Source organism: Pithys albifrons, chromosome 15 (genome assembly GCF_047495875.1).
Source record: "Pithys albifrons albifrons isolate INPA30051 chromosome 15, PitAlb_v1, whole genome shotgun sequence".
Lineage (NCBI taxonomy): Eukaryota > Metazoa > Chordata > Aves > Passeriformes > Thamnophilidae > Pithys > Pithys albifrons.
In genome coordinates, this window is record NC_092472.1 from 6,176,454 (window position 1) to 6,203,775 (window position 27,322).

General features: G+C 40.1%; 1 protein-coding gene across 9 annotated transcripts in view; it reads right to left on the reverse strand.

The window, feature by feature from the left end:
* The window catches only part of TENM2 (teneurin transmembrane protein 2), a 585,930-nt gene that overhangs the window by 485,277 nt on the left and 73,331 nt on the right, over positions 1–27,322 (reverse strand). For all 9 annotated transcript variants that reach the window (XM_071570619.1, XM_071570615.1, XM_071570614.1 and 6 more), the window contains exon 2: positions 20,975–21,253. In XM_071570619.1, the coding sequence (XP_071426720.1) occupies positions 20,975–21,200 (226 nt within the window). In that variant the 5' untranslated portion in view covers positions 21,201–21,253. The remainder of the gene's footprint in view (positions 1–20,974; positions 21,254–27,322) is intronic.

Genomic DNA, 27,322 nt, shown 5'->3' on the forward strand with positions numbered 1-27,322 from the left:
ATTATAATCAACTCTAGTTTGGCATACTGGGACAGTCATACCTGTAAGAGAGAGAGCATATATGCTTGTTCAGTCTCCGAATTGCCCTGAGCTTCACCAGTTTTCAAAAAACCAAAAAGTATACACAAAAAATGCCACAAAAGAACTCTGCAAAGAGGAGCATTTCACTTGGGAAGGTGCTGGTAAAGCAGACATTCATTTTGGTGCACACAAAACAGTTGCAGCAGAGTCCAGAGAAATGAGCAAGAACATTTTCAGCTCATGCATATGCTTATATTTACAAAAAATTCTTCATGCTTATGCCAACAGCTAAAATTTCTTAAATTAGAAAAAAAAATTCTGATAAAAAGTCAAACATTCAACAATTTTGTAACTCTAAGTTATTTGAAAGCTGGCAACTAAGTGGAAAGGCTTTATAAAAATATGGATAGGTACATGCACTTCTGTGATGGCCATTTTCAACAGTGCCACATATTCTTGCACTCTCAGCTCAGGAAACTATTTGGAGTACCAGGAGGTTCCTTGGCTGAGCTGCACTGCACAGCTGTGTGTGCAAGGGCCAGCAGTAACAGGAGCTCCATGTCACTTGAAGGATGCCTTCCCAAAGCCTGCATCTCAGGGATGGAAAGGGTGATCCTTCCTACACAGTGTGCACTGCACTGTGCATTTAGTCCTTGGAGAGCTTTCAGCATGAAAAGACTATAGTTATTACCACCATCATTATTATTAATGAAAAATACACATGTAAAATGAGGTTTCGAACACAGTGTTTTATAGCCCCTATTTGTCTCTGTGGACACACGCCATAATGGCTTTAACAGACCTTTAACACTCACTGACTAATTAATCTTTACACTCAGGACCCAGCACTGCGTTTTATTCAGTAAGGAGCAGAAAATAGCATCTGTGGATTGGGCTTGCAAGGTCCACTGCATGAATAAATTGACAGGCTCCAGGAAGAGCTGGCATTAAACAGCTCCTCTCCTCCCCTCAGTACCCCTGGAACAGCCTTCAGCAGCCACTGAAGCTTCCCCTACACAAACTTCTCACATACAATTTATTTTTATTTCCTAAAGTGACTCTTTTCAACCTTACAGGGACTCAGTCTTCCAAATACATTGACACTGATCGAAAAAAATATTACAGGGACTAGATATCACTTGAAAATATAACTGCATTTCCAGCACAACCAAAGCATGCACCAGCAAATTCAGCTTGCCTATGGAGAGCACAAACGAACCATACAAATTAATAGACCTCAGCAATTTGTCAGAAAAACCTTTAGGCTTCCATTTCCAACTCAAACGTGTTCTAAATATGGAAAAAAAAAAAGCACAGGGAAAATATTCTGCAAAAAGAAAGCACAAAGAGAAAATACACCACATGATTGCTTAATAGAATAAATTCAATCTTTACTCCTCTTAAAAGAACTTTTAAAGGTATTGTAAAAGAATAAGTGTATGGGGTAAATTTAAATCATCTCATTTGCATGATCCAGTCATAGCCAATAGAGCTTACCTGGAGCCCTGCCTTGTTTTAGCCATAAACCAGCCAACCAGAACACCTTCTTCAGTTACAAAAAATAAAGTATTATGTGTTTACTAGTCAAGCTTCAGTGTCAGATGAAATTACTCAGGATTCTATTTTTTTTCTAGTATAGGTAAACCCTGGTGACACTATGAAATTTGAGATCATGATACCTGTTTTATTCCATGAAGTTAACTTCAAGAATAGCTTTCTCCATTCCCTTTACAAGTAAAATTATATGGGAAACAAGCCCTGTGAGCTGCAGCACAGAAGCAGCAACTGCAACAGCACAGAACTCATTTTGAGAGTCAAAAACATCCTCCCAGGACTGTCACTTTATCAAGGGAGGTCACAGATCAGTTACTGGGTATTTCTTACAACAAAGCATTTATTTCTCTGTATGCCTGTAGAGATAATATTTGTCAGATTAGCTCTTTTTCTTTGCAATTCCTAACCACTGCTTTAACGAGTCTACATTTCACAGCAGAGCCAATAATTAAAGTCCAGTAGGACTCAAACCTGCACTTATTAATGGCTGGATGGACCCAAGTAAAAACACATCAACTCCCACACCTCAGTCTCCTCTCCTCACTCCCTCTTTTTCCTCACTTATTGAAGCACAGTTTCAGCTTCCCACCATGAATTCCACAAATTCCTCCCGTATCAATGAGCCATATTCCACTCTCAAGCCACCTCTAACTGATCTCTCAAGCCTAAAAAGGGAGGGAGGTGAATCATTGAGGAAACAAAACGCTCGTCTGCCACTGCTTGAGCAGCTACAGCTTATGGTTTTATCTCCCCAAACGTTCTCCCATTATGCAAAAAAATAAATAAATAAGAAAAATAAAGAAAGCAAAGAAGGTTTGTAATGCTGTGTGCATCAGTATATGTAAAAAAATACTTCAGAACTTAATAGGATTTTACAGGGACTCAGCTTTGTGAATTGCACTCATACAAAATTAAGGTAAAATATCTAAAGTCATTTCTATTTGATTTGAATCCACTGATGTATGACAATATCTGCTATATCCTGACAGCAACAGTCCAGCTGAAAGTGCAAGCACATGAAACCAGCAGCTGGCTCTCTTCCATTTACCTGCAATCCTCTCAAGTGGGGGAGGAAAGTTAACAATCACAGCGTAAACCTCCCCTCCTGCCTTAGAATGAAAGGAAACCCTGGCATAAAGTAAATAAGGAATCCATTAGATTAGTTTTCTCGGATTAACCATTTACTCAAAAGTCAGATTTAGGGCACCTTCTGAGCCAGCAGCACATCACACACGCATTTTAAAAGCAACATGGTGCAGAAAGAGTTGCTTTGTGTACAGCTACATCACCTTCTCCAGGACTGAAACAGCCCTTGCTCTGTCCCCCAGGAAACTGTAAACACAAGGAAAATATAATTCCAGCATAAGAAAGACTGGAAAAAGCAACTTAATAATTCCACTGGTGTACAAACAATGATCCAGGACATACCACTCAGATATAACACAAAGGGGATGGTTTGAGACAGAAGAGGAAGGCAGAAACTTGACTTCTGTCCCTTCCAGCACAGCCTCATCTGCACCAGGCCAGTGTCACAGGCAGGGAGGGACAGGCTGTGAGTCTGACACTGTATCACACACAGATCACAACTGCTGCAGGATGGGATCAGATGTGCCTTGATTCCCCCTGCTCCATGGACATGAAGTGAGAAGAGACAGGGACCCTTGGACCTAAATGTGTTGGTGGCACTGAGAACTCCAATAGTAACAAGGGGTATTTCCAGGCTAGAAGAGAAACGAAAGGTAAATTTAAATATAATAAGCATGACAGAGAACTCTACCTTAGGTTTCTTGGCTTTGATATATCTGCTTTGAATAGAAAAAAACCCCATCATCAAATGTCCCATAAAACACATGAGAACAGACACTCTTCCCAGGACAGGGCCACTGAAGTGCTTGCACACAGGCCATTTATTTACTTGGAACATATCTCATTATTTGCAAGTACCTGAACCAAATATTCCCCCTCCATCCTGTGACACCAGCTCTGCAGCTGAGCATCATTTGCAGGCACGACCATCCCACGGGAAGGGGAGCCTGACTTGTGCTGGGAATTGTGCACGGGATCCCTGCCTTGTAACACCCGATAGCAGAACCTTTACAAAACTGGATTATCTACATGAATGTGTCTGGGTAAGAATTTAACTGCACAAACCCAGAAGAGTTAAGAAGAAACTCTGAAGATTAAACTACTAAATGTACCTCTACAAAATCTGATTTTTGGAAATGTAAGAGCTTTACTTTGGTGCAATGGTTTTCAAAAATTCACTAATGAAGCTGAAGTCACTAAAATTACAAATAAGAGTGTCCACAAAGTGAATTAATGCAATTTTACTGCCATTTTAGACTATGATTTTTTTCCTTGGTGTCTTCATTTGGATACACCTATAGTTTAATTTTCTTGGTGCCACTGATAATTACAAGTATTGCTCCCATGTCAAAAGTCTCAACTTTTATGAATATATTTTTAAATTAATCAAATCCTGTATGAATGGGATTGCTTTGTTTAACCAGGAACATTGCAAATTACCTGGATTTTAAAATTCTTCTTGCATGTATTTTTATTTCTGAAGTTCCATGAATTCTAAAGGCTTTATCCTGTGCTGAAACGTTATGTGAGGATAAACTCATATTTTGTTGTTTTATCAACAGAAATGGGTGGATAAGGAAACTGCTGCTCTCCATGGACAGATGAGGCCACCACACAAATCATCCCCACGTGTGTATTTAGCACTGCCCATATTTAAGGCACATCATGCTTTGTGCACATACACTGACGTGGCACACAGAGGAGAGATTCCTGCCATTACCCTGCATGTTACAGAGCAGAAGAGAGGAGGATTATTGGCCAAAGGAGAACAACAACAAACTCAACCCTCATTCTGTGTTTTAAATCAAAGCTAACTCCATAATTTTATAAAAGGAATGTTTATTTTTAACAGTGAGATGGACCCTGAATTTCAGAAGAAAACCCAGCAAATCATCTTGTTCCAACTTCTTTGAATGAATGGAATGGAAGACTCACAGTGCTTAGAAGAACAGAATAATCCGAATAAGTCACTCTTAGCTGCTTCATTTTTTTGCTAAACACTGTAAAAATTTCACACAGGACTGCAGATTAGGCTGGCACTGACAATCTAAGCTGTTATCAGCTCCAGTGTTAGAAAGAATCAAGTGACCACAACAGGACACTTCAAACACAATTTTCCTTCTGCACTTCAACAACGAAGGCACTTACTGGCTACAAGGAGGAAAATCCCCGACTGAGACCAAGAGGCTGTCAAGGCAGAGTCTTAAAACATCCTCAGTTAAGCAGCAGAGACATTTTTTTAGGACTCACCCAGTGATACAAAAAAACTTGGATTCACAATGAAAGATTTGGTTATCACTGACCTCTGAGATACTATTCCCATTTATAAATCAGAGTTGGATGATTCCTAAAAATATGGGCAAATTCAGCTCATTTTTTCTTTTTCCTTCTTCCTTTTATTTCCCCACTCATACCTAAGGTGTGAGAGTCCTCACTCAGCCTCCACTATTGTCTCTCTTGAAGACCACCTTTCCTATTTCCTCCACTATCTTTTGTTCTCCCCAACCCAGCACTGTCAGGCTTCTATATTAAATAAGTTACATTAATAAAGCTGTCAAACTGCCTGAACAGCACTAATTCCTGTGCTAATAAAACCCAGTAAAGGCACGGCTTTGACTTCACCTCCGTAGTTTTCAATTCTATTTTGTAACGACAAATAAAGCGCACTAAGCTTTATTTTTCTAAATTATTATTACATTTCTTTGATGGATAAAGGCAATAAGCATTTTGCAGAAACACCAGAAAATTAGATGAAAGCAAGACACATGGATTTAACTGACGTGGAATTCTCTCTGGTGATAGATGGCTTCAAGTTTCACTAATCAGAGAAGTTTGCCAAGTAATTTCTGATTAGTTAAGAATACATGTGACACAGACAAGAGACAAGCAAGGGAAAAGCCAACAGTGGAAATATTAGCTAATATAAATAAAAATGGATTACTAATCTAAGTGCAAAGATTTTTTTTTCCCCTTTTTCAGCTCACAATGTTATTCATGCCCCTGAGCAACTCACTTAATCTCTTTTCTCACGCACTTTGTCTGTAAAATGGGAATGAACCAACATAATTTATCCCACTGGCATAATATGTGAGTTAGAGTAAGACAAAAAATAACAAAATCCAAACATCTCATAATTATTTAAATAGGATTTGGTACATCAGGATGACATATATAATCTCAGCTTTTGTTCTCTTCAGGAAAAACCCTATGAATTACTTAAAATGTATACATTTTTCACTCTTAAGCATTCCACCTCTGTCTTCTTCCATTTTATATCATTTTTAGCTACATAAAAGATGAAGTACATGCATTTCATGTTGTTTTGCTTAGACTTTAAATCTCGGGTAACTCTTCTCATTTACCACCTTTCACCACAAATTAACATGCACATCAAGACAAGTTCATTATCATTTAGAGGCCTGTTAAATAGATGAAAAGAAGAACTGCATCTTAAAGTGCCCTGGATTATCTGCTGGTATTCAGTACTGAATAATTTTAGAGTTCATAATAATTAGTTTGCTTTTCTTCCTTACTAATAAAAAAACCTCTGAAAGTAAAATTTACATTCCAAGTAAATAAATGCTCTTTGTTGGAAACAATATTGGTTTTCTGAAGGTAAGAGTGATGTATACATGAAATAAATAGAAAATGGAATTATATACATAAAACTATGACATGAAGGCATTTTGGTGTCTCTAAATGCAGTACTTTGGGCAATTGGAGTTGAAAAATTACTCATAGCTTGGAACAGTCCTAATTCAGAGAAAAATTATCACCTGCATCTTACAGATTGATGGAAACCCATAGTGAGACCTTCCTTTCTTTAGCCCTCTTTCAGCATTGATCCTGACCAGCCCCACTCATCTGCTCTTTATCTTGGTAACTCTCTGCTGTGGCAATCCTCACATCTCAAAATTTACCTTGCTGTAATTTCATTCAGATTTATTATTTTTTTTCCTGTGATTTCACAAGTCTTTATTTACCAGTATCACTCTGCACAGGTTAGAAGTCTTTAAGAAAAGAGAATCAAGATAAGAAAATCATTAAAAAATTCATAAAATTGAACAGTGAATACAGAGTAAAAAAAAAAGAAAAAACAACAACAACAAATGCATTGAAAATATTTTGCCAAGAATCTGAACATTTTTACAAAGAATTCCTTGAGAGAAAAAAACCCCACAAAATTTGACAGCCACGCTCTACCACCTGCGGATCCAAAAATATCCCCAGATTTCAGCAGAAATATAAAACTTCAAGCATAACAGTCTCCTTGACAGTAAGACAAGAAGCCACTTTGCACAAGTGCCCTCTCTCCCCTCATCTGCATTTCAGATGGCGCCGTATGGTAATTCACAACCTGGAGCCATGAGGAATTTCAGATAGTCCGTAAAAAATGTTTGTAAGCGGAACAGGAGGAAGGGAAATGATAAGGAATCAGTTTGCCCTCTTCTGCACCAGGGTCTGCTCCCTCCTGTAGCTGCTCTCACTGCTCAAAGATTCCCTTTGGGTCTGGGGGGCGGGTTTGCAGCTGCCAAAGACCCTGCCCAGAACCAAAGCACAGAACTCTCCTCTTGGAGCTGCTGAGTCCAGAAAAACACTCGCCAGTAAAAAAGGCTGCAGGAAGGTAAAATCTGTGCAAAGATTTAGCTCAACTTCACCCTCTACCTTGAAAGCTGAGCTGACAAAGTCCTTTGAGATACGTCATCTCTTTAGGAGAACAGTTCTCTTACATGAGCAAACAATAAATTAAGTACTTACTTTCATTACATATGAACGAGATGAATTTAAACCAAACATTTGGGCTTTTTTCTTATTTTAGTCATATTGCATAGCATTAAATTATACTGCTGGACTTAATGTAGTAAACATATTATGTACAATCTTTCTTATTAAGAAAAATAAAAGTACTTGGTATTCACTGATGCTCCCAATAACTTTGAGTCTGTTTGCTTGCTAAAGAGTCATATGACCTCCAGAGACATAGATTTTAATTCCTGTTTTGAAAACAGTACCATAAACATGTCCAGGGGCTTAATTTATTCCATCATTTGTGGAAATTTACTGTGCATTTCTCTAGCAGCATTTTTTGAGAAGTGACCATAAGTTCTCTCCTGCAGAACATTATTGTTGTCACCTGAAGAGGAGCAAAGGTAAATCTGTTCTTCTGAGCCATTTGTTTATTGCTTGCACACTCCTGCTTAGGACTAAAGGAGCCTTTCCCATGCTGACAAATCCACTCACTACTGTAATTTCTCTGTTATCTGGAATGGTCACTCCCTCTTTTCATCTAAATATAAAAGTTGCCCAGGGAAGCTGTGGCTGCCCCAACCCTGGGAGTGTCCAAGGCCAGGTTGGACAGGCCTTGGAGCAACCTGGGCTGGTGGAAGGTGTCCCTGACCAGGGCAGAGGGCCTGGAGCAAGATGGTCTTTAAGGTCACTTCCAACCTAAACTATTCTATAATTCTGTGGAAAAGACCATCAAATTCACCGTCTCCAACTAGAGCTTAAGCAACAAGGATACAAAAATCATCCTGGTGGGATGATTAAAATATTCACAGAACAGGATTCAAAACCATGGTATGGTAGGGAAATCATAATTTTCAGGAGGAAAAACACTGAATCTAAATTAAATCCCTGCTCTTCAAGTCCACTACTCCACAGCTGTGCAGATGGACACTGAATCAGTAACGTTAAACAATATTAGTAAATTTTACAACACAATATTACAATGTGTGTAAAAATGACCTCTTAATTTCAGGTTTCTTTATTCTGTCGAGTCATTCTATTAATTCCAAGTTGTTCCTATGCAGAGACATCCCATCTTATTCTACAGGTCATCATCCTGTTTCAGAATGCCAAACTTTCTGTTTCCTAAATATCACATCTGTATGGTAAGGGGATACATTGTCACACTTCTAAAATATTTTCTGGTATTTTCTTAAACTGGATACTAATATCCTCAGGAATAAAAGAGGTACTGGAGAAAAACTGGAGAAATCCTATTCAATTATGTTTTAGCAAGCTATAGAAATAGTGAGGAGAGAGAGAGATCAACAGAAAATTGATGCTAAAACAAAACTTCAGAGGAATTTTGTTAACAGGAACTGTCCTGCCTGGTGTGGTGATGGCCACAGAAAATGCCACACAGCAAATGTTTTGATATCCCTGTGTGAGATAAATATACTGAGATCAAGGTGGAACATTGTTGTGCTGTCAAAAAAATGAAGGAAGATGATGAATTTAAGCGACTGAAATTAAGACAGAGGAGTCTGTCATGCAATAACAGCTCATAAGAGTTACAAAACCGAGACATAAACATAAAAAGCAAAGCTGACATATTTGATAACCACAAAGGCAGCTTATTCCAAATACACTCTCAATTACAGTCATTTTGCATCACACAAAATGAAAAAAAAAGAGTTGAGGCAGTGCAGGATGACAACACTCAGCTCAGTTTCTGTGTCATCCTCCCCAGCCTCCTGCCTGGGGGAAAACCTGGGGGAAGAGGAGGCATTTCCCTCCAGAGCAGCTCCTCCTGCTCTGAGGCTGAACATCACCGTGGAAGCTCCAGGTTTTCTTTGAGGGTGACTCCTAAAGCCCCAGGTAAGCCTCACCCTGATGCCCCCTCTGCAGGGCAAAGAGCTGCGGGCAGAAAGCCCTTCAAGTGTTAGTGCAGCACCTCCCGTGTGCTGCTGGGGGGCAATTACCCTGAACAGCCACGGCACAGCCACCAAAGCTCCATTACTCCTGGTTAACAGGAAAAACAAGCACAGAGGTTCATTTTGCTGCAGAAATGGTGAAGAAACGGCAAACACCGCGGAGAGATTGTTGCACTGAGTCAACAAGGGAGACTCACAGAACTGAAGTACTGAAGACATCTAAACCCACAATCTGTTGTGTACACAGTGATTGCAGAGAGCAAACAGCATTTCATTTCTCTGTGCTGTGTTCTGCCTGAATTGCCCACATTTGAACAATCCTAAGCACAAGTGCAGGATTTTAGTCCTCTGTCCATACTAGGTTATACACATTTCTAAGTCCCTCAAATTTAATGTTCTTTCTTCTAATTAGACTGCTGCTAGATCTGTAGGCACTCTTATAAAACCACCTTAACCTTATTTTAATTTTTCATTATGAAAATTGCACCTGTTCATTAAATTTGGAAGACACAGCATTACAACTCTGATACATCATTCCTCATATTATTAACAACCTGCTTTATGCATTCAGTGCTTGAAGCAGATATTGGTAATAACGCCTTGCAAGTTTTACTTTTTGAGTTTGTAAGAATTTAGAAAAGAACTCAATAGGAGCACACACACTTAGCTGCCTAGTGATACACAAAGTTTTATTGCTATAATGATTTTAGCATTAGTGCCAAAAATTTAGGAGACTCATTAGACACTAAACCCTTAAAACAAGAAACTGTGTGTCTACTCCTCCTTTCCCCACCTCTCTGGTAAGATTACTTAAGAATCATGTCCCAGTTATCACTTGTTGTGTAGCAAACTTGTAGCATGTTGTGAATGATTTTAGTCAAAGGTAACACTTTCCCCACAGAGTTTAGTTTTGCTTTCATGTGATTCAAATGACTATCTCAGGGATAGAAAAACTTCAAAAGAAAATCGGATATTGCTATGAAATCAAATTGACTATAATCTATACAAAGTTGGGTTTTTTTTGTCCTGTAACTACATAGTGTGAAATATTACTATTATATTTTTAAAAATTTAATATGTCATCTTAAAATGCCATCTTTAAAACACAGAGCTCTACTGGAAGTAATTTTAAAAAGTGGCTTTACTGTGCTAGACCAGCTACCAGAGAAGGGGCCACTGCTTGGAGGAATAAAATTTATGCAATTTGTTCCACATGATTTTTTTTTCTTTCCTAAATTACCCAACAGAACATTCCCTCTGGCCTAAGCAGCAAAACCTAAAATACTGATAATTTTGACTTCAATACTGAACTGTCATACTGCAACTGAGCACTTCCTATTTCATCTAATCAAAATTTCACCTTGTTTCCAGCCAGCACAGAACTTGCCAACTTCAAGACAAAAACTGACCACTTGCTATTTGATATTTTTCACATGGAATAGTGGGAAAAAATACAACTGATGTGAGATATTTGTTCATATTTTCTTAACATTGGGCATTTCTTTATATAGTGCAAGTGCTGGTGGAACTGCCAAACCAAAGCCCCTCAGTGCAGCCTCTGTGTCATCCACCACACACCAACACCCTGAAAAGCCACGCCAGGAGAAGAACCAGGGACAGCAACTACCAAGACTGAACTTAAGAGTGGAGAAATGAAGGAATAAGGAAAGCAGCAATAGGAGAGTGCTGTGTGTGCAGCTAAAAGATGTCTACAAGAGCAGGAGTGGCAAGGCCCACCTGGGATCAGAACTCAGACAGAGGAAGCAATGCAAGGAATGAAACTGGAGAGGGATTTGTAAGATCATCCCAGCAAAATGTTAAGCTGAGGAAGCATCTTCCATGGCAATGAACATAAGACAAAGCCTTGACTTTCAAAATTACACTGAACAAACTGCACTGAAGAGACATTTCAGTTCTGATGACCAAACTGTTCTGCTCTTGCAATGCATTTCCAACAAGTATCCTGCTCTGTCAGAGGAATGATTGTCCTAAGGAGCATGGTTGGTTGGCAGAAGGAAAACAGATTTTAGCAGCATCCTGAAAGGGATGGTAGTTACACAGAAGCAAGACAACAGGAGCTGCTTCCAGTGCTATGTCAAGAACAGTTTCAAGTGTCAAATCCAGTTTGTAACATCCAGGTTTTGATTAAAGTTAGAAAATAGTGTCGACCTTATCTACTGTATTTTCCACAACATTTCTTTAGGTGGGTCGCTCCTCTCTCCATCGTCTGTCCTTGCTCAAATTCAGCTGAAATGAAAATCTCTTGCTTTGCTTTTCACTGCAGTATGAAGGAACAGACAAGTGTTCTCTTTGAGCTTCCCTGTGTAAGCTTTCTGCATCCATTTTAACAAGGCTCTATCACACACACACACACACAAACATCTGAGCACTGCTCCATATCACAGATTAGCAGCAGCATTCCTCAGAGAGGCTTTGCTCCAACCAGTTTGAAAAGATATCTTTTCATTCTGACTTAAACAGGATGTAGGGATTGCCACCAGCAGAGGGGAGGCACCACAAACAGCTATAACCCAACTATTCGGGGGAGATGTAAGCAAGTAATTACAAATAAAACTGCTTACATTCAGGCAACTTGTTTGGCAACAGCAGGATAGCATAAGGAAAGCTGCTACAATTCATAACAGCATCTTGTAATAAAACAGCTTTATGCATCCCTCTCAAACTGTTTAGTGCTCAAATCTCATCAGATGGCTGAGTAAGCATTACACTTCGGGACAGTAAATCTCTGTTTCCAATATGCTCTGCAGTCACAGACATGTACTTTTGCATTCACTGGAAGTCACTTCCAGCTAAGCACTCATATTAAAAAAAAAAAAAAAAGGAATACATAAAAATATCTGCATGCCATTTTGTCTAGTCAGCTATCTAGACTCTGAAACAATTTTGGAACCTTAAAGGATCAGCAGCTCAACAGGAACTGACTGCAGCCAGAAAAAGCTCACGTGAAGTTGGGTTGACAAACATCAAAGTAGCATCAAGTCACTGTCTCTTCAACATGTCTTTAGCCATGTCCCTGGGGCATAGATGGCATTGCTATGGGACATTTTGCTTTTGTTAGAGACAAAATAAAAGACAAGAGGGTTTAGAAACCACCAACAAACCAGAATCTCTGACAGAAGATGACACTGCACAGGCAGATGCTTGAAGAGCTCTACTTAGATGGATAGACAGAGTTCACAGAACTGACTTAACTGCAGCATCCAATTCAATCAGGCCAGACCAACAATGGGAAAAATTGGTGCTCCAACTACACAGGGCATCACCAGGTCTAAGGGCTAGAAACAGGCCAGCCTCCAAAACCCAAAGGGAAGCTTTTAACTTGGAGTCTGACTTCCCACAGCTGCTGCCCACCAGCTGAAAGGGTGGATTTTCTGTCTATTGCTGTTCCCAGAACTCCAGAATGTGCTTCATTCCAGGATAGATTACTGGGATCAGTGTAGAAATAATGTGATGAAAGTTGATGAGCAACCTGATAGCAGCCCAAGGAAGGTAACTAGTAGGTCTCCTGAACTGAAACTATGTCCAGAGACCAATAATATAAACCAAAAAGAACAAATAAAAAGTGCTGAGCCCTGCTTACCCAATTATTCTTCCTTCTTGGTTTCTTTTCTACTGATTTTGATTTCCATTTACAGGCTTTAAGTAAATTGGTCATCAGTACTTTGACTCCACTCCAAAACCTCCACAGCTCTCTAAGAAAGAAAATGAGTTTTGGTGGTGACTTTGTTTGAAAAATTCCTTCTGTTTTTCTTCTGAAAACTGTGCATATTTGGGTCCAGCCACAGTATTTGAAAAGCTTCTAAAAATGACTTAATCCATTGGAGGTATTAGGAGAAGAAACAGGGATGAGAAAACAAGTATAAACATATGATCATCACGACAGACCAACCAGTTGTCCTCTGACACTGGAATTTCATCCCTAGGAGCAAGAGATTTCAAAAGAAGATGAGGGAAAAGAAATCAAGACAATTTTAGAATAAACAAAACCACACCTAAAACCTGTTCCCAGAGCATCTGAGCTGAAAACTGACTTGGGCATTGGAGCAATGCACACACTCTGCTGCTTAACCATCTTCCACACACTCCAAAACACACGAAAATCTAATTCTTTCCTTATTTTGTCTGAAAATGCAAACCTTAAAAACATTTGGTATTGGAGAGTTGAACAACGTTTAATCCAAAATAAATGCTTTTATCAGTTAAATATTTACAGAACTTGGTTTTATTTAAACAGTTCTTTCTTCCTGTTATGAGAAAGGAGGAGAAGAAAATGGCCTGATTTCTTTTTAGCAGCAAACAAGCTGTAGAGGGTTCCCCCAGTTCACACAAATGGAATTATATTTATTAGTGCAAATTCAGGACTACAGGACTTCCAAAGGCTCATTTTCTGGAACATGCCAAAGATGCAGGAGAGAGATGCCCAATTCAAACCTGGATCAAGGATAAAATAGTTTTCAGATCTCAGATTTTATTGTTAATAGGTGTATTAGAAAAGCATCTAAGTATCTCCATCAGTTTGAGAACACTCACAATAATGAGCCTTCCAAACATTGACCCAAACCCATTTGTTAAAGTGTAGATCCTTTTCAAGACAAGAACACAGAGAAGGAGGAATATCTGCCTGAGATAGCCATTTTTGTTAGTAGAAATAATCCATAAATAATTGTTTTCATTTAGAACATGTTTTTTAAAAAACAAAACTATTATTTCATCTCCTTGGAATACATTATTTCCATTTACAATGGATTGAAACATGAGAAAGAGCATCCACAGATGTGCCCAAATATTACAAACTTCATCGAAGGACGTGTGCCCCTGTGTGCATGAGAAAATGGAGAGGGGTTTATAGGATCAAAAATTATTCTTTTCAGTATCCAAGGTCTTAGAATTCTATTACATAGCAGAGTAAAGGGATAAGAGGGGGGAAAAGCACATAAAGAACAGGTTTTCTTCAACAGTGAGTCAGGCCCCAGTATCATAAACGAGAGAACACGACTCTGAAGCACAAGATCTTTTTGCCTGATACAAATTTCAAACTATGAAGTATAGGAAGCCTAATTCCTAATAATTTTGAAGTTCTTTTGAGAAGGTATTTGCATTAAAATGGTTACTCTGTTCTACAGGAGGCCTAAGGATTTTTAAAATTTCCTTTCATTCACTGGGTGTGATAACTACATGAGTTGATAACATCTACTTTTTAGAAGTTACCCTGTTGTATGTGGTTTATATAATGTGCACGTAACTCTGTAAATGGGGAAAAGAAATAGAACTTACTTTAACTTAATCATCAGCTAATGAGGACTCCAGTACAGCAGCAGTACAAAAGTAGCTCTTTTGAAAAGCTAAATAAATGTTTAGAGAAAAGAAAAGGAGCATAAATCTGTACCTACCTATATATTTGCATCAGAAATCCTTTCATTCTGAGCCTCTAATTTAAACTGTAAACAAATGCTGATTTTTAATAATGATCAGAAGAGAGAAACAGCCAAGAATAAAAAGTTACTCCCCAAGAGAAACTGTGTGTACACAGAATTGGTGTATTATGCCTTGCTGTTGTTTATTCCACAAATACATATTAATATTAAAACATTGCTGTGCTTTGCAGCACTGGGGTTATTAATTATTACTGGAGTCCTCTGTCAGCATCACGAGAGTTGAGAGCTACACCCTCGTTCAGCAGGGCCCTGTCAGTGGGGCTTGGCCATGGCCAGAGCCAGCAGGTCTGAGCAACCACCACTGCCAGCAACGAAGGCACAGAGAGGGAAGGTGGAAAGTGGAGAAACCCCAAGAAAAGAGGATGGAAGGAGAAAGAAAGGGAAGTGGAAAGTAAGAGATTACCACAACTGATTTAAACTACCCTTTGCCAACCAGGGAGCTTGCTGCCCAAAAGGTAAAAAAGACCCAACTAAACAACAACTACAAAAAAACCCAACCAACCAACCAACCAAAAAAACCACAAACCAAAAAACCCAAACCACAAAAAAAAACCATTACAAACTAAAACACCACCAAAATCCACAAGACACCAAGAGAACACAATCAATGAAGGTACAGATGGAAGTAACCCAAACTCAAAGTCAATCCCATGATGTTCCACTGAAAAGACACTTCTAAAGAGATTTCCTTCTGGGGTTTATTGTGACTCAGATCTAATATACCCAAAGTTGTAGTTTAATTACTATTTACCAGATCATCTTAATATTACAAGTAAAGGCCACCTTGAAAGGTCAAGCCTGAAAGGCCACTTTGATGCAAGAGGTTAAACGCAGGAGGCACGTTAGGGTTGGGTTAGACCTTTGTACCTTTTCCTTCCCTAAAAGGAGTTTGGGGAAAGGCTGTTCTAAGGGTTTGTACTTCTATTTATGTGCTAGCCTAGTAATGCTGCTGCATAGCTCCTTTATTAACAGCTTCAACACAGGTGAAAGCACAGATGAAAGAGCTTTCATGTTTTCAAATCACTTAACAATAATAACCACATCATCTTTTATGATCTGGGGAGGGAGAAGGTGGGGGAAGGAGTTTTCATTCAGCATCTTTCCATTATTACAATTTTTTTTTCTCACTATGGCTGTGCTTTCTAGACAAGAGCAAGTGAAGGCAGTTGTCTCACCCTAATAAATATTTTACACTGGGATCACATATCTCAGAGGGAACCATTAAACACAAAGTCAGGTTGTGCTCTCACTCTAACCAGGATACAAGAAAAAGTCTTATTTAATGTCTTGAATTCAAATCTATGTATTAAGCATTTAGTTTTCAGAAAGCCACAAGTTCTGGAAAGAAATATTAAAACTAAAATTGCCAAAACTCAGTTGGATTTGAAAGGGGTACATTAAATTGAGCCAAAGAGTTGAGTACAACTCCTGTTTGATGACAAGATGGTCAAAAGCTCATTTTGGTGTTCTTGGGAATTATAAGGAGTGAGATAAAGTCTAGTCAGGGACTATTCCCTGTAAACAACATCTGAGTCACTGCTGAGCACTGAACACCTGACCACAGGAACTTTAAGTCTGACCAAGTTTAATCACTCTCATGAAATGTTCCTTCTGCACTGTGGTTCTTTGAATGTAAATTATTTGGGGACAGATTTATGATGGGAAGAACAATCAGATGAGAAAACAGCATTCATTTTTCTCAGCAGTCAGAGCTGCCCTAGAGCAGGCTGTAAAAAAATAAAATTTACATGCATCAAACTGCTCTGGGTTGCTTTGGCTTGGGATTTTTTATTAATTGATATTTTACTCTTTTTTGTCAAGGAACTTATTCAATATATAAGGAGAAAATCTGCAGTGTGAAATACCCAAGGGGTGACTAGCATGGCATGGTAACACAACTTCAGGTGAGAGAAACTGAGTGTATTACACCTCCCAAGTGCCCCTCTCTGAGAATTCTACTGTGATAACTTAATTTTCTGTGTGATGTTAATAAATATATCAGACAATCTTAAGGGGCATTGTAAGGGATTTGTTATAATCACTGTCACTTTTTAAAACTATTTTTTTAATGTAGCTATAGTGTTAAAGAGGATGCAAAAAATACACATTTTTTAGTATAAAATATAAATAATTTGAGCTGACATATAGAAAGGTATCAGCTGCTGCTCTTCCCTGAAATGATCTCACCATGCAAAGAGATGCTGTGACATGAACAGAACAATTCAACAGTGGTAAACAGAATTCTAAATATTTCTTAAGACTGTTGGGTCCCATTTAATCTGATGTGTGGGCTTAGCCATAATTTCAATAACTTCAATCATATCTTGAGGAGAAAACAATGGATTGAGGATAACAATTGGCTAATAAATTTTGCATCAGCTGAAGGCCAGAGTTTGGCTCAGGCAAAACCACAAAATCCACGAGCTATTGGATATCAAGTGAAGAACTCTGGAACAGCAAGATTTGCAATCACCTCTTTGAAATTCAGTTTAAAAGCCCTAACAACTCAGTCTTTTAAGAACAAATTGGTTACAGAATACACCATGAGAGGTGACCTCAGCACTGTCTGGAACTCCCTGAAGGGAAGTTCTTGCCAGGTGGGGATTGGTCTCTTCTCCCAGGCACTCAGCAATAGGACAAGGGGGCACGATGGGCTCAAGCTCTGCCAGGGGAAATTGAAGTTGGAGAGCAGAAACAAATTCTTTGCAGAGAGAGTGCTCAGGCATTGGAATGGGCTGCCCAGAGAGGGGGTGGATTCCCCATCCCTGGAGGTTTTTAACCTGAGCTTGAGTGCCATGATCTGGTAAAGGGACTGGAGTTGGCCCAAGGGTTGGACTTGATGATCTCGGAGGTCTTTTCCAACCCAATCCATTCTATGATTCTATAATTCTATGAAAAGTTGCCTTTGAAAGAAACCTCTTTAAAGAAAGGTTTTCCAAAATCTTCACTTTTTGCCTTAAAGAACATCTACCTTTACCATGCTGGGTCAGCAAATGAAGTCAGAAAGTATTTTGTTCAAACAGGAAAAAAAACCCCAAGTTTAATAATTGATTCACTTTGGTGGAAAAATAGATGGCATACAGAGAAATTCATGTATTGCCACAAGTTTGCAAAATATTCCAGATATCCACAGATCTCAGAACCATTCTCAAGCTTTTGACACATCCTAGCAGGAAGCATGAAAGTTTCTATTCATCTTAAAATACAGCATTCAGAAAGGACTTCTCAACATTAAATAAATCCTGTAAAGTCTTGAATGCTCTCTCAGATCCTCTGAAGGACTTTCCAGATCGATTGACTAATGAATATCCAGGGCAAGTATTGAGCTACAAACAGATTTTTGTCTACATTAGGGAAAATGTAAGACAAAGGAATAGCTCAAACTTGCATTGGACCTGCCATTTCAGCCAAGATCCTGAACATCTGTTTGAAAGATGTTCAGAGAGTAAGCTTGGCACAAAAATACTGCACCTATTCTGAATTACTCTGTACAAATATTATTATTGAAATGTTAAAAAGAGTTTAAAGGGGCAGTTTTATTCCTTAGATTGCATGGAAACATCTTAGGAAAAGCCCAGCACAACCAATGCCAGACTGAGACATTTCAGGTGATATTAGTCATGACTTTATACCAAAATTCCACACACTGCAGCAAAATAGCAACTACAGCCAAGCACAACTTTGGTTTGGCACATTAGTCCCTGATTAGCACACAAAGCTTATTGCAAAACAGGCAAACAATGAGGAAGTTTTTAAGTTTCTTATTCAGAGCTAAACTTTCAGCAGCATTTAATTTCCCTGTTAAGTGCTTTATTCACACCGGTTTGGAAAGGTGTTGATTCTTCAAACAGCTTCTTCACAAAGAATGAGACAAGTCAGAAGAGCAAGACAATAAATACTGCAGCAAACCAAGAATTGTTTCAGACTTCAGAATTGCTTCCAGTGCCATTTTGAAACCAGATACTCTGCAATAAGTCAAATGCATTTAGCTTTACTAAAAGAACAGACAAAATATTGAGGAATATATCTGCAATTGCTTAAAAAATATACATTGAGTTTGTTTATGATAGAAAAACAACAAAAACATCTCTAAAGACTATTTAAGCACGTTTATTTCCAACAGAATTTAATCCCATCAAAACACCCACTCTAGATTTTATTTAGAATAACATTACTTGTATAAATTCCTGGATGTCTGCAGCTGGAAACTGAAAGCACAAGATGTAATGAACAGTATTCCCACCATATGAACCACATTTTTATCCATATAATATTAATGTGGAAAGTGAGAACATCTACCAAGTCTTAATTTGGATCTACTTCCCACATTATCTCAAATTTCCTATCAATAGAAGAACTGTTTAGTCAGAAACATATCAAGCTTTCAAATCATACAGACCTATTCTCTGAAGAAATTTGCTTTCTAAACATAACAAAAGCAGAATAATAAGGAGTTACTGCTCATATTATCTAACAAAAAAAAACCAAAACCAACTTACTTTGGCTCTTTAAAATAATATTACTCATTTAGACACAGCAACATAGACTAGCAGGGGGAAATAATAATAATATAAAAGATACCTGAGAGTTTCAATTCAGTTACCAACAGTTTACACTCCCCTTCATAAATAGGGCAGATAAGAACACATTAAGATCAGGAGGAGGATGCACAGTTGTCAGATCAATAATCTAGAGAAAAAGACCATCATGAAATGCTGAACAATGACCTGGAAACTGAACTGAGGCACCTCAGCTGAAGCCTCAATCACCCAGCCAGGGCAAAGCAACATTGAGATGACTCCTAAGGCAGAGCAAACCAACTGAAAATGGCTCCAGTGGCTCACAAGTTCGAGTTGCAGTTTGATGTGTTAACTCAGGTAAACACCTACAAGCAAAGACAGACCTACAAGAACAGAGATCACCTCTGAAAACAGAACTGGGTGTTTGAAATAACAGTAGAACAGTATCCATTCTCCTACAGTTCTCTCCCCGAAACTCCTTGTAACTCTGGGTACACTTGGGCAGGGCACAGAGCCTGTCCCGAGGGGCACTGCCAAAGGAACTCCCTGTAACTCTGGTACACTCATACAGGGCACAGAGCCTGTCCCGAGGGGCACTGCCAAAGGAACTCCCTGTAACTCTGGTACACTTGGGCAGGGCACAGAGCCTGTCCCGAGGGGCACTGCCAAAGGAACTCCTTGTAACTCTGGTACACTCATACAGGGCACAGAGCCTGTCCCGAGGGGCACTGCCAAAGGAACTCCCTGTAACTCTGGTACACTCATACAGGGCACAGAGCCTGTCCCGAGGGGCACTGCCAAAGGAACTCCCTGTAACTCTGGTACACTCATACAGGGCACAGAGCCTGTCCCGAGGGGCACTGCCAAAGGAACTCACTGTAACTCTGGTACACTTGGGCAGGGCACAGAGCCTGTCCCGAGGGGCACTGCCAAAGGAACTCCTTGTAACTCTGGTACACTCATACAGGGCACAGAGCCTGTCCTGAGGGGCACTGCCAAAGGAACTCCTTGTAATTCTGGCGCACACACAAAAGTAGCAGAGCCTGTCCTGAGGGGCACTGCCAAAGGAACTCCCTGTAACACTGGCAAACTTGCACAGGGCACAGAGCCTGTCCTGAGGGGCACTGCCAAAGGAACTCCCTGTAACACTGGCAAACTTGCACAGGGCACAGAGCCTGTCCTGAGGGGCACTGCCAAAGGAACTCCCTGTAACACTGGCAAACTTGCACAGGGCACAGAGCCTGTCCTGAGGGGCACTGCCAAAGGAACTCCCTGTAACACTGGCAAACTTGCACAGGGCACAGAGCCTGTCCCGAGGGGCACTGCCAAAGGAACTCCTTGTAACTCTGGTACACTTGGGCAAAGCACAGAGCCTGTCCCGAGGGACACTGCCAAAGGAACTCCTTGTAACACTGGCACACTTGCACAGGGCACAGAGCCTGTTCCGAGGGGCACTGCCAAAGGAACTCCCTGTAACTCTGGTACACTTGGGCAAAGTACAGAGCCTGTCCCGAGGGGCACTGCAGAAGGAACTCCCTGTAACACTGGCACACTTGCACAGGGCGCAGAGCCTGTCCCGAGGGGCACTGCAGAAGGAACTCCCCGTAACACTGGCACAGGGCACAGAGCCTGTCCCGACGGGCACTACAGAAGGAACCAGGCCTGACTTTAAACATACCTTGCCTTGGAAACTCATCCGACTCCCTGTGCACCAGGTCAGAAACTCGATTTCCGTAGTGCATCCTGGTGTCATGGTCATAGGCCTTGAGGGTCTCGCTGGAGCTGTAGGACTTCTGCGTGGGCACTCTGCAGTCCTCGCTGTCCAGGGAGGAGCTGGTGTAGCGACACTCCTTCCCGCAGCGGCCCCGCGTCAGCGACCGGTGCCTCCTGTCCTTTATATCCATCTTCTGACTCGGGCACAAAAGCCACTCTTATATTTGGGGTCGGGCACTGCCACCTGAAAACATGAAAGGATAATAAAACAGTGAGCGATGCTGCTACCATGTTTTGTTTTCTTTTACTCTCCCTGACTTATCCTTGAAGAACAATAAGGCACAGAACAAGAAGAAAAGGAAGACCCACATAATGCATCCTTAGAAACTGAAATAATTGACCTGAATGGGTGGGGAGGAAAAAAGTGAAACGCTGTAAGAGAATTGTCTTCTATCTAAATTATCATCTCACTGAAGAGTTTAAAAAACAATGATGAAACACAAACACTGTCATCTTTTGATTTTCGAATGAGCCCTGGAAATGGCACAGAACTGGCAGAACTATATTTGTCCCTGTTATGCAAAGAAAAGAAAAGCAGACTCAAACCAGCCTTAATTATTTCTGTTGTTCCTGCAGGAGGGCTCGCAATTAAGACTGAAGCAATGCTGGAGAGTTGCATGGAGGAGATTATTCCTATTCATCCTTAATGCATCACAAAGCTGTACGTTATCATTTAACAGTGTGCTCATAAGTGGCAGCAACTAATTTTACTGCCCCTGGTTAACATCATCCAAGACCCTGTTCCTCAAGCAAAGGTTGGACTGGGTATCTCCAGAGGTCCTTTCCAGCCTTGCCATTTCTGCATAGTTATGATCTCTGAACACACTTTGGGAATTGGCTGCTCCTGTGCACCACAGAAATGACTGGATGTGGTTCTTCACAGCCACTCAAGATGATCAGTTTATCCATCTCAGCAGTTGGAGCTCTTGAAAATTGTCTCAATCTCTTCTTGCTCACTGGACCAGAAAGAGAGAGAGCTTCTTAGAGTTTACCTAATGAGGACACTCTTACTGTCGATATACACTTTAATATATTCATAGTTAACATGCACAAACTGCAAAATGAAAGATACTGTAAAAAGCAAGAACTGCAGTAAGCACAAGCACCCGAACCACTGGGGTGCTAATTATTTTGAGCTGGTGTTACTATGTATGTCTTCCTCTCATGTCTTCCTCTCATGCCCAGGTCTGTGCTAGACCTGAGAAATCCTCATGACAAAACTTCTTGCTGGAAATGAAATCTTCCCAAATAAAAAATACTCAGATTTGTTAACAAGGAGAAATTGGAACAAAACCTCTTGCTTTTCTGTATGTGGCTAAGGAGGTGACAAATTTAGCTGGGATGGTTGAAGACCTTCTCCTTGCCCTCCATCCCCTCCCAGTCCAGGTTCCTACTCAAAGCCCACCCAGCAGAACAATCCCAGGCCCTCACACCACCCACACCCAGGCCAGAAGCTTCACTTAAACCACCAAAGCTCTTCAGCTCTGCAATCCCTTCTGCCACCCCTGCCACGAAGGGAACAAACTCCAGCCAAGGTTGATAAGAAATGTGGAAGGCAGCCATGCCTTTCACTGGGGCAGCTGTTTGCACCTGCAGGAGAAGAGGTCGCAACCCTGGCATAAATATTGGCTAAATCATCACTGGAACAGATTATTATGGCCCTCAGAGAGAATAAATGCACTTGGCAAGAGGAGCTACTGACCTAGAGAAAAGGTTCCTTGGTTTCATTTAAATTCTGACATTTAGACTTGTTGTGGTTTTTGGGTTTTTTCTTTCTTTCTCTATTTTGAAGAACAAAGTTAGGTAACCATGAGAAACAGCTGCTTTAAGCCACCCACAGATCCTCTGCAATCTGTGAGCAAAAAGAAGTGTAAATATGCTTACTTTTTCCCCCTCCTTTTTCACTTATTTTTAACATTTCAGAGAGGGAAAAAAAGTCACAAAACAAAACACAGAGAAAAGCCAAAACAAAATCAGAGACATTCAGCACCTGACATTCTGTCAGGGTTAGTTTAATAATTTCAGGTTAAAGACAAAGGAAGACTCAATACACACTCCTGTTTCTCACCTCTCTGAACATCAAATGGCTAAGCTGACTCCTCTATATCCAAGTTGTTCAGTTCAATTCTCTGGTCCTGTAATATGTATTAAACTATATAACATATTGACTACAAAGCATATTAAACACTGGTGGCACAAACACCGGCTTGAAGTCTGAGGAGATATATGATCATTTAGATTAACAAGGCCTGGCTCTTGGTCCCAGTTCAATACTCCCTCCCTCAAATTCAGATATCAATTTACGACAATTATAAACAGAAACAGATAAATGCACTACAGCATTGAGTAAAAACTGCCAATTACTCTCTGGATGTCTTCATGCTACTATTGAATACAAAAACCTGTTGTTTCGTATGAATTCCATATTGTCTGTCAGTTCAGACAAACAAACAGCTTTTTGTTTTTGTGCCTGCTAAACTTTAAGCTTCCTGGCCTGACTTCTATTGTCTCTGAAAGAACATTTAATTCCTTCTTACTATAGTTAAAAGAGGGATTTACTCTGACTGAGATAAAACTTCTGAGTATTTCCAGGATATGAGCTCATTAAAGCAGGCAGACAAGAGTTTTTGAAATTGTTCCCTCAATAAACATTCTTTTGTAAAGTTTGGTGCAATTACCCTCCAAATACAAAACCAAAAGGGATTGGTAAGACAACGCTCTCCTGGAGATCACACCAGGAAATATTCCTCAGTCACCCACATGTCCACTGTGTGAGGTGCAATGTCTGCACTGTTGCTCCCATACCAAGTCTAAACACAAGAAAATAAATGTAGAAATATTATAAATGTGACCCAAGAGCTTTACTTTGACCTTTCTTAAGGAAAATCTTGATACAAGAATTAGGCTTCAAAATAAGTTCGTGAATAACTTGATTTTTATAACTCCAGACCATTAAAAATTTCTTGAACTTCACTAAATTTTAGAAGATTTAAAAGTGCTGTAAACAAATAGGAAAAAATGGGATTTTTATTCAATGATATGTTCATATTTATTACAGCACTTCTACATTTTTTTCCTGAATGCTTTTATGACTTGAGGACAAATCCCAAGCATCTGAGACTAAATATAGCTACCTAAATGCAACAAAATATTCTCATTCTTCTCTCCTCTTCACCTGTGCTTTGGGGATTTCTATGCCCTCAAAGCAGTCAGGCAAAAAGCAGCTCCCACAGCACTATCCAAAAACCATTCTCCAAATTCAGACAACAGTATCACCAGACACGGATTAAAACACGATGAAGTGAAGTTGTAACACACTCCTAGAAAACGTTTCACTTTTTTTTTTCATACTTTTTTACAGATGAAATACTGATTCAATTCAATGCCAAACACCTTCGCTGCTAGATAGAGAAATCTCTATGTAATGTGTTCCTGGAAAGGTGAGGTGTGATAGCTTTGGTTAAGTGAGAATAATAGTGAGATTCAATTGGAGTTTAGAACTCCTGATACTCTTTGAGTTCCTGTCTCAAGAGCACTCTGTGAACGGTTTATTTTGAGTAATTGACCTAAATAGTAACTGATTTAATAATTCCTTTTGTTTCAAAGGATTTAATTAATACAGCTCATTCTGACCCACTTAACAGAGCAGTGCAACCACTAAGAACTGTTTCTCTGGTCTACCTTTGCTTTCATAGAATCACAGAATCGATTGGGTTGGAAAAGACCTCCGAGATCATCAAGTCTAACCCTTGCTCCAACTCCAGTCCCTTTACCAGATCATGGCACTCAGTGCCACGGCCAAGCTCAGTTTGAAAAACCTCCAGGGATGGGGAATCCACCCCCTCTCTGGGCAGCCCATTCCAATGCCTGAGCACTCTCTCTGCAAAGAATTTGTTTCTGATCTCCAACTTCAATTTCCCCTGGCAGAGCTTGAGCCCATCATGCCCCCTTGTCCTATTGCTGAGTGCCTGGGAGAAGAGACCAACCCCCACCTGGCCACAACTTCCCTTCAGGCAGTTCCAGACAGAGGTCACCTCTGAGCCTCCTCTTCTCCAGGCTAAACACCCCCAGCTCCCTCAGCCTCTCCCCACAGCACTTGTGCTCCAGTCCCTTCTCCAGCCTCGTTGCTCTTCTCTGGCCCCGCTCCAGCCCCTCAATCTCTTTCCTCAACTGAGGGACCCAGAACTGAGCACAACACTCAAGGTGTGGCCTCCCCAGGGCAGAGTCCAGGGGAAGGGTCACTGCCCTGGGCCTGCTGGCCACGCTAGTTTGGATCCAGGCCAGGATCCCATTGGCCTCTGAGGCACTAACAGGAGCTCTAACTTTCTGAGTGAGGTATTTATTCAGAAAATATTTATTGATGATTCATAATGGCCTGCTAAATAAAGGGTTGGGCACATTTCACAGGAGTGTTGCCTCAGCTGATTTGGGCTTCCCACTGATAGTCAGTCACCCCAAAGCAATAAATGGCCCAAGCTGTATTTGCTGGGGATGTGCAGAGATCACGTGTGGCACAAATGACGTGTGTCTAATACACTTCCAGCTCAGTATTCACCCAGTATAACATTTATCGTGCTCAAATGAAGACTATTTAGGACACAACTACAGCAGGGGTAATGAGAGCACAATGTGGGGCAGGCCAAGGGCATGAAAACACTCTGACCTACAGGGAGAAGAGAGGTAAGGGGAGGGAGGAAAGAGAGAGGAGAAGAAAACACCCAGGATTTGAGACATGAAAAACAGTTTTTTGTTTAGGGGGTTTAAAAAAATTGACCACTTCTTGTGTTAGCACAGTCAAATCAATAGCAGGCATGGAGGGAGGGCTCAAAAGGAATTTTAATGGCTTAGTGATGCTCATGCCAAAACTCTCTTGAAACTTCCAGTTGATTCATTCACTCATCTAACTTAAGTCATGTGCTTGTTTCCTGCATTTTCTAATGATCCACACACACTTACAGCATTCATGGCCATCAGATCTGCCACCACAGCAGGCAGAGGGCAGGAATCACTTGGAAGTTCAAGGGAAAACACAGCCCTTCCCATTTGTGCTGTGCCCCAAAATCACATGGCACAACCAGATCCAAAAATTACAACAGTGCACACAGTACTGGGAACAGCCTTTTTTCTTCACTTGTTTTTGTTAACAGAAATAGTACACCATGTACCAATCTGTTCATTAAAAAAAGGGTCTCTTAAAAGCCTCTACTCCTTTTCAGGAACAGCAATCGGAAATAAGATTGTGATTTAGAGACTCAAATGCTGTTCATTATTTTAGGCAAAGACTATTTTTGAAATGAGAAAACGCAATAATTCACGTTTGGCACAGTACAAATTTTTAGGTAAAACATAAAACTGTTATTTAACTGCTCTATTTTTTGCTGATTTTAATATTAGTGGAAAAGTACCTCTCTATTTCTGGATTCCCTCTGCCTTTTTTTTAAAAAAAAGGCAATAAATAAAATGCCACTTCAAAAAGAAATACTACTACAGTATGTGCACTGTTAGATGAAATTATGTTGGTGACAGGTACACTGGTTTTGATTTGCACCAAAAGTCGAAGTATATTTAGACACTCTGTTTGCTGTAAGAACATAACTTCATTTTTCATTGATAAATTGTACATCTGATTTTTCATATTCTTTTTTTTTCCTCTCCAAATACTGAATTTCCCACTTAGTGTGCCACTCTACGTATGTGTTGAAAATTAGTATGACATGGGCAGCAGCTATTTCAGAGCAGCTGTGATGAATGATTCAAGTAACAGAAGACAGGGAGTGCTCACAGGCATTCTGTGCTGGGCTTTACTGCACACAACACTTGGGGGGTTTTGTTTGTTTCTTTTGCTCTTTTTCCCCCCCTTTTAATAAACAAAAGCTATAGGAAGTATTTTCAGATGAAGAGCAGTAAAAATGGGACACTCAACAACAAAATCAAGCACTGTGCCAAATATTTATCTCATATATGTATTTTTTATCTATTTAAATATACATATTTTTATTTCTAGACTATCTTCTCAGTAATCAGGCATTGGAATGGGCTGCCCAGAGCGGGGGTGGATTCCCCATCCCTGGAGGTTTTGAAACTGAGCTTGGCCATGGCACTGAGTGCCATGATCTGGTAAAGGGACTGGAGCTGGACCAAGGGTTGGACTTGATGATCTCGGAGGTCTTTTCCAACCCAATCCATTCCATGATTCTGTGATTCTCAGATATCTGTACTCCAGGAACTTCTTACAATTCCCAGAACTGTTTAA